General features: G+C 41.7%; 1 protein-coding gene across 1 annotated transcript in view; it reads right to left on the reverse strand.

Moving 5' to 3' along the window:
* Positions 1 to 12,597, reverse strand: part of CHGB (chromogranin B) — a 36,470-nt gene that overhangs the window by 662 nt on the left and 23,211 nt on the right. The window contains exon 4 of the mRNA XM_075267422.1: positions 2,739 to 4,372. Coding sequence (XP_075123523.1) covers positions 2,739 to 4,372 — 1,634 coding nt within the window. The remainder of the gene's footprint in view (positions 1 to 2,738; positions 4,373 to 12,597) is intronic.

Here is a 12,597-nt window from a genome sequence, read left to right on the forward strand (position 1 = left end):
ATAAAATCAATGGCACATGAAGGTACAGAGCCATATTGCAGATCCAAGCCCTTGGGGGTGACAAATGTCTAAACCAGTGATGGCGAATCTATGACACACCAAGACATTTTGAGTGACTAGTTATTGTGTTATTGCAATAAGCAGCTGCTGATAATTTTTGCTCACCTGTCCACTTTCCTGTCCTGGCCCCCGCTGGCCCCTTTAAGTGGTGCCATACTTATATCACAGCATTGAAGAATTCCAGGACACTACATACAGTACCCGGTGTACAATAGAGCCAAGCCTGAAGGTGGCAGCAGAGGGGGGCCAGGACTGGAGCATGGACAGGTGAGCAAAAATTATGGGCCGCTACTCTGTGTTGGGGTTGGGGAAAAGGGGGTCATATACCACGGGTGGGCTTGAAAAAACAAGGATAATATACTGTGTAGGGTTATGAAAGAGGGTCCTAAACTGTTTGGGGGCCATAAATAGGGGTATCATATGCTGTGTGTGTTGGAGGGGGTAAAAAAAATAAGGGGGTCATATATTGTGTGAGCCATAAAAACGGGTCAGATAGTGTGTAGGGTTATAAAAGAGCATCCTAAACTGTGTGGGGGCCATAAATAGGGGCATTATATGCTGTGTCGGGGTGGGGGTAAATAAAAAAGGGGTCGTATACTGTGTTAGTGGCTAAATAAAGGAGGTCATATACTGTGTGACTGGTCAGAAAAAGAGGGTCATATATCATGTGATGGGCAGAAATACATATAATACAAATACATGTATCAAAAATATAACTTTTTTTTACTAGAGCTACCAATATCACAAAATTATGGATATTTTTAGACGTGATGCGGACCCCAAGTAAAGCTAGGTTTTTAATAAATTTTGACACACCGAGGTCCAAGGTTAGCCATCACCAGTCATCAGTGTTCTGATGTCAAAAGATCACCAAACTCAACTCCATTCACCAACTCCGGTGTACCTGCTGGCAGGAGGATCTGGGTCACCAGAGCTCGAAAAATTTATTATAATTTCTGCTAGAAAACTGGTGTAAATGATAATAGAAATCTATCCCGGCTACTATTCAGTTTGTGGCATCTCGGGAAAGAGATGTCTAAGAGTTTGGCCCGATACGACAACACAATTATACTGTACCTAGCCTTGGGGGCCACTGACGTGAGTTATACCTGACACCTACAGCAGTCCTTGACTGGCATAGATTATAATTCTGGCACACAGGACCTCCCATGGGGCCCCTGAAGCCTCTTAATAATTCTGGCACAATTTCCACCAACACTTAGAATATTAAGATTGGCGCACGACGTGTCTCTCTTAATAAATTCTCTCCAAAGTGTCTCTCCTAATAATTTTTTCCCCGAAAAGTCAATACTGGGCTGTTACTAGGCAGGGCCCTCTCATTACATCTCTACTGCATGGTCTGAGCCATCTTGTGATATAGACGGTGCTGTATGTTGCAGATGAACACTACGAGACATTAACTTTCCAAGCTGACGTCCCTCGGCTCGCCTCTTACTATCCGATTTAATTCAGTCACTTGATGGATTCTGCTCCAACTGTGTCTATAATGGTGACAGATTCTACATGTCAATGAAATCCCCAGACTCAGAAGCTGTAGACATAATGGATGTTCAGTAAATCTTAAAGTGAATCTGTCACTGCAACAATGGCCATAGGAAAGATGTTCTTAATGTAGTGATCCACTATATTCACTACATGGGGGGAACCTCTGACATAACCTGGGGAACCCTTACTACTACGCCAGCCTCAAGGAAGCCATAATTCTGCTCCAGACAGTGTAATACTAACTGTAAGATCTCATGCGCCGGACTGAGTAGGGCAGCCGAGTTAGGGCCGAGTTCACAGCCAAGTTGGGGCCGAGTTCGCAGCCAAGTTGGGGCCGAGTTTGCAACCAAGTTAGGGCCCAGTTTGCAGCAAAATCCAGTCTAATAACACTCAAAGTGACATCAATAATAAATGACTTTACTGCTTTGTTTCTGCTTCTTTTGTTATTTTTAATTGCAGTCTTACATTTTTATGTTCTTTTAATCCCATTTATTGATATTTTATGCTAATTTGACTTTCACTGCTTAACAACCCCAGCATTTTCAGGCAGCATATCCTTAACAGGCAGACCGGACCGTTTCAAGTCAAGTCTTCAGCTCAAACAAAAGTGTCATGAAGGTTTTTTGAAACACTTCATCTATCCATCGCTGTCTGTCTGTTGGGATCTCCACACTCACAAAAACAGGGGCATTGCTGTTCTATTCACCTCTGTAAGGCTATGTTCACACAGCAGTGTCAAGCAGTTGGGGCATGAGATAGTTTTAACGGCCAAGTGTAGACTGTTTTCACAGATCCCTCATAGATATAAGTCTATTGAAGGTTCTGTGAAATTTGGGCGTGAAATAGCTTGTTCTATTTTCTGGATCGATAAACCAAAGATTGCGTGAATAGATCCATTAAAGTTTACGGGACGTGTTTATACAACGGCTAGGATATGGACGATGAGTTGTATTGTGTGAATGCGTCCTAACATTGCCAGGTGATTAGCTACTGTATCTTCGAATGTACTATAGAGACTGAATGGAGGAGTAGTGTGTATACCGCCCAAATATTCTAGTATACAGGGGTGTACAGGCCCCCGTTCTAGTGGTCAGACCCCCATGACTCTGTGATAAGGCAGTATCCTGCACCCTTACAGACAGAGCACCTCTTTATAGGGTTATATTATTTACCTCTTCTTCTGTCAAGGGCCTTTGGCGCAGTCTGCTCCGTTCATTATAATGACGCTTTTTTATTTCTTCTGAATCATAGAAATCTGGAAACTCAACAGATTTTTTCTTGTAATTTAGTAATTGAGCCAGTTCATCCATTCTGTCAAATTGCCTTTTTTCTTCAAACCTGGAGTTTTTGAGTGGATTCCTTTTTTCTCCATATTCATGGTTTATGTCATCGAGGAACTGCTTTTTCCCCCATAAGTCATAATCATCATAGTCTGGAAACAAATTTTTGGTCTGCAAACTTCTCTTTCTCTCTTCTTCACTGTTATCATCGTTCTCAAAATATCTGTTCTTCCACCTGAAAGGGTCATTGGGGAGGGCGTATTTGCTGAATGACCTGGTGTCTTCTTCAGAATGGCGTCTCTTGTACTTGTCATTGGCAGGGTAGTTAAAGTCGTCTGCATTTTTTTCATTATAATGTCTTATGTTCTGCTCATAAGACAAGTCTGGATAATATCTTTTCATCTCGTCCACCATTTCATCACCTATGTAGTGTCTTTTGTCTTCTTGCTTCCTTTCTGGTTTATACGATCTGTCTTCTTCACTGCCCTGGAGACGATGTTTCAGTTTATTATAGAGTTCTTGTCTCTCTTGTCTATCGTCTTTATGACGTTTCTCAATATCTTCCTTGCTTTCTTCACTGTCTTCATTGCTCTGTTCATAATTTGGTGGAGTATTTTTCAGACTTGGCCACCTCTTTATTTCTAAATGATGTTTCTTGTCTTCATAATGATGGTCCATTAAGTCTCTCTCGTTGCTTTCCTCGTTGCTCTCATGGTCTTTGTCTTCCTCGCTGTCTTGGTGGTGATACCTCTTCTCTCGAGACTCTTCAGAACTTTCTCTCTCATGGTGGGTTCTCTTCTCATAGTTATTCTTCAAAGTGTCCTGACCATAGTGTGGCTTCTGTCCTCTGTAGTGAAACAGATCTTCATCTGAGGCCAGGTGACTCCTCTGTTCCCCTTGATGACTTCTCTTCTCCTCATAATCAAGGAATCTCCGGACAAAATCTTCATGCTTTGGATTATAACTTCTTTTTCTCTCTTCTTCCTTTTCATCAGATTCTTCAGACATTTCATCCGAGTGAGCTGAATGATATTTGTCAAAGTGGAAAAATGGTTCTTTTGGACCTTGACTTATTGGGTGTCTTTTCATGATTTCTTCTAGATGATTTGGTTCCTCATCTTCCTCTGAGAATTCTTCAACACTTTTCGATGCCTGGTGAACTTTTTTATCAAAAATATCATGCTTGGCTTCTTGTGAATCCTCATGATGATATTTGTCCTTTTTTTCGATTTCTTCTTTCTCGTTATGATTTTTGGGATCCCCTCTTTCCTCCTCCTCCTCCTCCTCCTCATCGTCATTATGGGCCCTTTCTTTGGAGTGTCCAGTGCTCTCTTCTTTATCTTCTACATGTTTTTTCTCTTCTTCATTTTCCTCTTTGCTTTCATCTTCTTCGTGGTGCCGCTTCTCTTCATTTTCTTCTTTTTGTTTTACTTCTTCACTGCTTTCATATTGGTGCTTATCTGTACTGTCAAGATCCTTAATGTTTCTTATTTCCTCTTCTTTTTCATCCATATTGTGTTGGCTGCCTAGAAGACAAGTTTTGAAACAGGTAAGTCTCCAATTCCTCCATAATACAGCTTATTGATATTCTACTATAGGGTTTAGTATTCTTCTATATATTTGACACTACAGTTGATACCATATAAAGGACTACAACAAGTCCTTCTAGATCAAGGATAGGGAACCTTCGGCTCTCCAGCTGCTGTGAAACTGCAACTCCCAGCATGCTCCATTCACTTCCATGGGAGTTCCCAGAACAGCAGAGCCAGTATGCATGCTGGGAGTTGTAGTTTTGCAACAGCTGGAGAGCCGTACGTTCCCTACCCCTGTTCTAGATGCTGAAGGCCCTGCCCAACTATTAACAACAGAAGAGATACAAAGTATTCTCCAATTTTATGGGACATCTCCAAAAGGTGTGTTTTGTGTATACACTTTATTATATGCCTATAGTATTTGCTCCTCTAGCACAAAAAGTCATCCTCAATACATTAGGGCTGAATACAATTTTTTGGTCTACTCCATGATTTCCTTCAATGACTGACAGTTTGTCCATCGTAAATTTATTCCTCCTGCCCTCTGGTGCAATATGATTGATGATACACGGCTTTCCACTGTCAGAAAGGAGAAAATAAACCCTTTCATGGCAAAAAAAAATCAGCAGTTGGTCAGCAGCATATAGTCAAGGAGGGATTCCATGGGGGAGACTATGGCACAAAAGGGGGCATGATTGATATGTGGGGGCACCAACGGGGAATAGGAATGATGTGCACAGACTTGTTATGAACAAGTCTTTATAGTGGCCTATACCCAGAGAAACGTAAATGCAACTATAATGTACAGATGAGACATGGCTGATGTTGTGAGGAGAAGTTGTGCAGTGGAAATCCAAGCAGAGCGTTTGCACCTGGAGTCATGCTTTCTGCTCCATTCAGCAGCAATGGGAGTGCGAGTGCCGGGTGTCAGGTGCGGGGTAACTGAGCATTAAGGTACCTATTTACTAGTGTCCTGCTAAGGCAATTATTAGTTTGTCTGTATTATTATTTGGTCTTCAGTCCTGCCTCATCCACAAGTGACATACAGAGCACTGAAAACCCGCGCATGCGCAGTATGTTCAGCTGCTTCAGGTCACAGCGGAGAATACTGCACATGCTCATTGCGCTTGTGTGCGGTGCAAAATCACAAGTGTACTAAGCATGACCAGTGTGCTTGGCCGCGGCCCAAAGTAGCTTAAGGTACTGCACATGTGCGTTATTCTATTTCTCAGCTCCATGACTTGCTGTAAATGACACAGGTCTGAAGAAGATGAGGGACCCAGACAACAGCAATGGATGCGTGTTATTTGTGATGACGTGGCTGTGCTCCTGGAGGTAAATGAATGCCCCCTGTACTCTGTGAGTCTCATTTGCATCAACAGAAAAATGGTTATTACATGAAACCAGGCAGGATAATCTCTGCACAAAAGCTATGTCTGGACTTGTATTTGGAACACCAGCATTACTATGGCAGTAGTTTATAACACATGATATAGGTGATAGACTCCCTTTAAGAATGAAATATTACAAGTATGTATGCTGAACATGAATGGAATCCTACCATGATATAGGGTAAACACTAAATCTGATAAGATTCTCCTCTTTGACTAGACCGGTAAAAGCTTAGAAGCATCTCAAGTACCCGGAATCATAAAGTGTCAACAATCAGTGTAAGCGATGTCTATTTAATCCAATCCCGATACAATAGGATGGTTCTTATAGGTGTAACAGCAGTTGTCATCCCTAAGAAGATTCACAATACACAATAACAACACGGTAACAAGAGTTATCTCATTTAAGGTCGGCGATGGTAAGAAAACCTAAATTACCATTTCTCACATGGATTATCACAGTACAAGTCATCGCTCTCATTAGAGATTATTACAAGCCCACACATGGATATAAGAAAGGGGCCAAACTTCATTAAAATACATCGCACTTTTACTAATGAGACATAAAATTTTCCCGTCTGTTTGTTTTTAGCGTTTTCTGTGCGGTGACTTCCAGATGTGAAGGCTATGATGATCTGCAAAGCATTATGGGTAGCTAATAAACCACTTCATATAGTGAATATAATAGAGCTGTGACTCATCTATCTACATGTGAGAGATATCAGTGTATGTATCAATCCACTAAACACAAGGGCTATTAACGCTAATGAAAATGTGCACTGTCTGGGAACAAATTATATATATGTATCTACACAATGTTCACACCACATATTTACCAAAAATTGTCTGATGTGACTAAATTGTCTGTTCACATTGAATTTAAATGTTTTGACACCGAGAATTGTGATTGAGATTGATACATCAGACACACAGTATGACAGACTCTCTCCTGACATCTGCAGTACTACTACTGTACATGCTTACTCTAAACATGGCGGCAACTCAGGACCTAAGCGGCTGACATTCTCCGATTCTCTGATTCTCTGCTGTATTAAACAATGGAAACCTCTACTCACAACCCGCTCTGATCATAGACCTTAACCTTTTAACCCTTAGTCAAATATAATCTATAGCGCATGCGCGTCACCATGTTTGTGATGATCACCACGCTCCAGAATCAAAAACAGGGGCAGCAATCCATTACTTTGACAGCCAGGAACCTATTGAAAGCTGCCAGGCTTGTCATTAGCATAGTTATATAACAGGCTAATGATTTTACAATATACTGCAATGCATTATCATTGCAATGTATTGTACTAGTGATCAGGCCTTCCACTGGGGTTCAAGGTTGTCTAAAAATAAAAGTAGAAAAAATGTAAAAGCTAAAAAATATTTTTAAAAAACATGAAAAAGTCCCAGTACATCACATAGAATATTAAATAGGCCGGTCGCTTAACCCCCCGCATGTCGGCTACGTCCATTCATTTCTATGGGAGCGTGCTGTTCGGAACGGCTGTGCCGAACAGTGTTCGCTCATCTCTAAAAAGTACAATTTATGTTGTTAAAATTAACCCCTTATATGGCACTATGAATAAACAAATCAAAAGGTGTTAAATCAAAGTCTGCAACCCTAACACTGCACTTCCCCAGAATCCCCAGGCTGTGTTATCTTACTATTATCTGCTATCTCTACCAGTCTCTTTGTCCGAGACCCCATCTCTCTAATCTCTCCCCACAAAATGCACAGCTTCTATTTCTGCCTTGGCTTTTTATACTGCCTCTGAGTCAGTAGTAACTTCTGATCTATAGGCTGTCCCCTGACATGAGGGGTGCTTGTAAGGAACTATGTGACGCCTGGTGTCATGTACCTCTTTACTCTTCTTTTTCAATGCTTTCACACAGAGGCTGAAATTTTAGCCATTTAAAGCAAGTCAAGCTACAAAAAGTTTGGGATCCTTCCAATTGATATTGAAATTATGTTGTAACATAATTTCACCATCAATTTATCACAATTTATAAGGTCATCCAGAACCTTCATTGCTTACTTCTAGTGGATAAAATCTGTCCCGGTCATGAGATTATCACACAGTTACTGATTTTCCTACACCATGTCGATGTCCACCAGCTTGTATCCTGCAAAATCTATTCTCTGCAGTTATTTTAGAGTGAAAGCTACGCGCTCCCTGTATCTGCTAACTACAGACAGGAATAACTCAGTTGTTGCTTTGCGTCATAGTAGCTAATTATTTCACAGATAAAGTTGGAAACTTCAGTGCAAACAGATCTATGATGATGTATGTATGATACGGGGGGCGGCAGCGTAACCTGGATACAGGATGAAGTTTTGCTATGTTTACCATGAGCTGTATTTTAAGCTCGTCATACGAAGCCAGAAAATCATATTTGTGTAAGTGAAAGTCTGAAGTGTAGAAAAAGGGTTTGTGTGTTTTAAATAATTTATTATGTGGTTTATTACTTTACTTAAAGGGGACAAGTTGCAATACCCAGAACAGCCACTAGAGTGTTATAGTGTATGGACCCTTGTATACAAGGAAGAGATCACAGTGCACCACAGCTCCTGTAGACAACCATCCAATACTCTGCCCATCCAATACTCTGCCCATCCAATACTCTGCCCACACAGACTGATTGATGGCTTCCCCTCTATAGGCTTATAGATGTCTGATAATCACTATGTGTAGACGAAGTACTCAGGACCCTCACTGTCTCTCCTAGGAGTAATGTCAAGATTTACACTGCTTTATACTCAGAAATCCTGCTCCAAATCATCTAAATATATCACAGAGCTCAGCTTCTCTCCTCTATCCTATAACCCTATATATCACAGAGCTCAGCTTCTCTCCTCTATCACATAATCCTATATATCACAGAGCTCAGCTTCTCTCCTCTATCATATAACCTTATATATCACAAAGCTCAGCTTCTCTCCTCTATCATATAATCCTATATATCACAGAGCTCAGCTTCTCTCCTCTATCATATAACCCTATATATCACAGAGCTCAGCTTCTCTCCTCTATCATATAACCCTATATATCACAGAGCTCAGCTTCTCTCCTCTATCATATAACCCTATATATCACAGAGCTCAGCTTCTCTCCTCTATCATATAACCCTATATATCACAGAGCTCAGCTTCTCTCCTCTATCATATAACCCTATATATTACAGAGCTCAGCTTCTCTCCTCTATCCTATAACCCTATATATCACAGAGCTCAGCTTCTCTCCTCTATCACATAATCCTATATATCACAGAGCTCAGCTTCTCTCCTCTATCATATAACCTTATATATCACAAAGCTCAGCTTCTCTCCTCTATCATATAATCCTATATATCACAGAGCTCAGCTTCTCTCCTCTATCATATAACCCTATATATCACAGAGCTCAGCTTCTCTCCTCTATCATATAACCCTATATATCACAGAGCTCAGCTTCTCTTCTCTATAACCCTATATATCACAGAGCTCAGCTTCTCTCCTCTATCATATAACCCTATATATCACAGAGCTCAGCTTCTCTCCTCTATCATATAACCTTATATATCACAGAGCTCAGCCTCTCTCCTCTATCATATAACCCTATATATCACACAGCTCAGCTTCTCTCCTCTATCATATAACCCTATATATCACAGAGCTCAGCTTCTCTCCTCTATCATATAACCTATATATCACAGAGCTCAGCTTCTCTCCTCTATCATATAACCCTATATATTACAGAGCTCATCTTCTTTCCCTCTGTTATATCCTGCTATCAAGTAGATGTTAGATATGATACTAGACAATCTAAACTACAATTGACTGCTCTACCATTGGGGTTTACCATAGGGTGCTGCAGAGGTAGCAGTATTACAAATTTTGCATTGGGGCCCAGAAGCTCCCAGATAAACTCATTTTTCCTATTTACATCTCTATGCAACATTCACTTTCTTCCAGACGGAGCTGCCCTATCTGCATCCACAAAGCTACCACCCTGGAGGCCCCATTGGGAGGCCTATATATACCCGGCAAGGCTTATGAGCCCTTTAAGTAATCTACAGAATCAAGAAAAGAGAACAGACTGCCCTTATTCCTATTAACATGGTGTCTCGTACAAGCTACTCTTCAAAGGCTGCTAAACACAGTCATTATTCTGTCTGGCTTCTATCTGTGAAGTTTAGCCCTGGGTTAATATTGGCTGGCTGAACTGATAATTTTTTTTTCCCTCGGATTACAGCGCAGACATCCCATTAAATTTTAACATTGTGTGCTCTTTGTATTTGAGGCAGATAGCGGTACAGTAAGGAGTTAATGCACATCAGCCGCAATACTTCAGCCTGTAATGATATAATGACATATGGCCAATGTAACCCCTGGGGATTGTGAGCAGTGTGAGCTCGGGAAGTCTCCTGGTCCAGCAATGCTGCTTATTCACCGGAGCTCGGTTTGGCTGTGTATACACAGATATGCACTTGGCACATTCTGCAGGCTACATAGGGCAGAGCAGATATTATAGGAAGAGTGGCCATAAAATGCAGAGATCAGGGCTAAACTGACCCACATAAAGGTCAAGTTTAAGAAGGATATTGTAATTACAGATAAGGCTTCCTGACATGTAACCCAATTGTCCAATACCCTCCAGCACATTCCAGGATGATTCATAGATCAATACGTAATTTATGCTTTAACCTGATTTTCACAGAACATAGAGGATTCTTAAGTTTAGCAAATATTACACATCTACAATCCAGTGTTACATCTTACGTTTGTGCTTCAGGCACACGACTAGCATGCAGTCTGAGGGTGTTCCGATATTTTATTACCTGCTCTATAAATATCACAACGGAACATACTCGGGCTGCGTCGGAATTCCCTTGGGGTCCAAACTTGGCCATGTGTATGAAGCCTAAATGGCTAATAGACCACTGTATGAATGGAACTACCCATGGTGGTAAGTCTGTAAAAGCTGGGTGTACAGCAAGGGCGCAATGGGCTTTGTTTTTATGGTCTACTAGCATATGCCCGCGACTTCGTCTGCAACTTGGTGTTGGCGCTGAGCCACTTATATTTAGCCAATTGCTGTTGTGGATGATCCACCTGCTCCCGCGTCTCGGTTCTTCTACATCGCAGCATATGCGCAGCATACTCAGTTGTATGTACATCTCTGCATATGGAGAGCATACTCAGCTGTGCTACAGCGCTTCTTAAGCTCTGCTACATCTGGCCATTTGGATTATAGGGGTGTTCTTATGTCAGTGTGTGAGCAGCTTCTGTGTTACAAAGGGATGAATGGATATTGCTGAAATGTGCCAAAGTTCGATCAGCCTGCTCCCGCGTCTTGGCTCTGCTACATCGCTGCATATGTGTAGGCTACCTAGCTGTATGTACATGTTTGCATATGGAGAGCCTACAGAGGTGTGCTACAGTGCTGCCTAAGCTCTGCTACATTTCGTAATTGTGATTACAGGGGTTTTGTTATGTGACTGTCTGAGCAGCTTCTGTGTTACAAAGGGCTGAACAGATGTTGCTGAAATGTGCCAAAGTTCGATCAGCCTGCTCTCGTGTCTTGGCTCTGCTACATATACGTAGGCTACCCAGCTGTATGTACATGTTTGCATATGGAGAGCCTACAGAGGTGTGCTACAGCGCTGCATAAGCTCTGCTACATCTGGTAATTGTGATTACAGGGGTTTTGTTATATGACTGTCTGAGCAGCTTCTGTGTTACAAAGGGCTGAACAGATGTTGTTGAAATGTGCCAAAGTTCTCCCCCCTCCCCCATCAGAGGCACAACAACACATTCCCCGTCATACTCACTAAAACTCTACACCCAATATACTCCTCTTGCCCACACACATTCTGCATGTTCTGTAATCTCCTGATCTTCCATGAGATTCCATTTTAATCAGCTTTCACACTGTCCAGCTTCATCCTATATAGCTACGCCCACAAAATAGCATGTTGCTCCGCCCACTGCCTAGCATGATCCTATCCTAGAATGACTCAAGGACCTGTGATGATGTCATCACAGGTCCTTTAGTGTTGTGTGAACCTACATTCCTTCACTGCGGTCATTTAGTGATGTCATTTCCCGGATAAAAAGTAGCCTATGTTTTAATCGGAAATCCGTTCAGCCATTTTTGTGTGATTGGGGAACAAACATCCAAACATCCAAACCCACAAACATCCAAACCCACAAACTTTCACATTTCCAAACCCACAAACTTTCACATTTATAATATTAGTAGGATTTTCAGTATAGGCTATATATATGATCAATATGGGGCCAACACCCGACCCCCAGATGAATCCACTTCTGGCACCCATCCAGTACACAATACAGGATGGGATGCAGAAAGCTTCATCCAATGTTTACCAGTTCGGCATTTTCACTGCAGATCAGCTCCCATTGAAGTCAATTCCAGTTGAGCTGCAGTGTAGCACCCCACATTTTGTTTACAGGACAGGTGCCAGAAATAGCTCCGTACAGATGGTTGACCCCCTATCGGTCATATATTTATGACCTATGCTGAGGATAAGCCATAAAAAGAAGAAACCTGGACATCCGCTTTAAAGGGAGGCTACCACCTTCCCCTTACCACCTCTTGCCGGTGCCACCTCATGCAGTAAGCGTTGAACTTCACACTATTAGAACATCATTCATCCTACATGAGGGGCACAAGCATTGCTCCCAGAGCTGAAGCCCCGCCCCTAGTGCACCATTGGTCTCATCTGCATAAGACTTCATAGCAGTTTTTCAAGGATAGTGAAATTCAAGGACGCATGGACATGATAAAAGTGAAACATTGAGCTTTACAATATATG

Source organism: Leptodactylus fuscus, chromosome 3 (assembly GCF_031893055.1).
Source record: "Leptodactylus fuscus isolate aLepFus1 chromosome 3, aLepFus1.hap2, whole genome shotgun sequence".
Lineage (NCBI taxonomy): Eukaryota > Metazoa > Chordata > Amphibia > Anura > Leptodactylidae > Leptodactylus > Leptodactylus fuscus.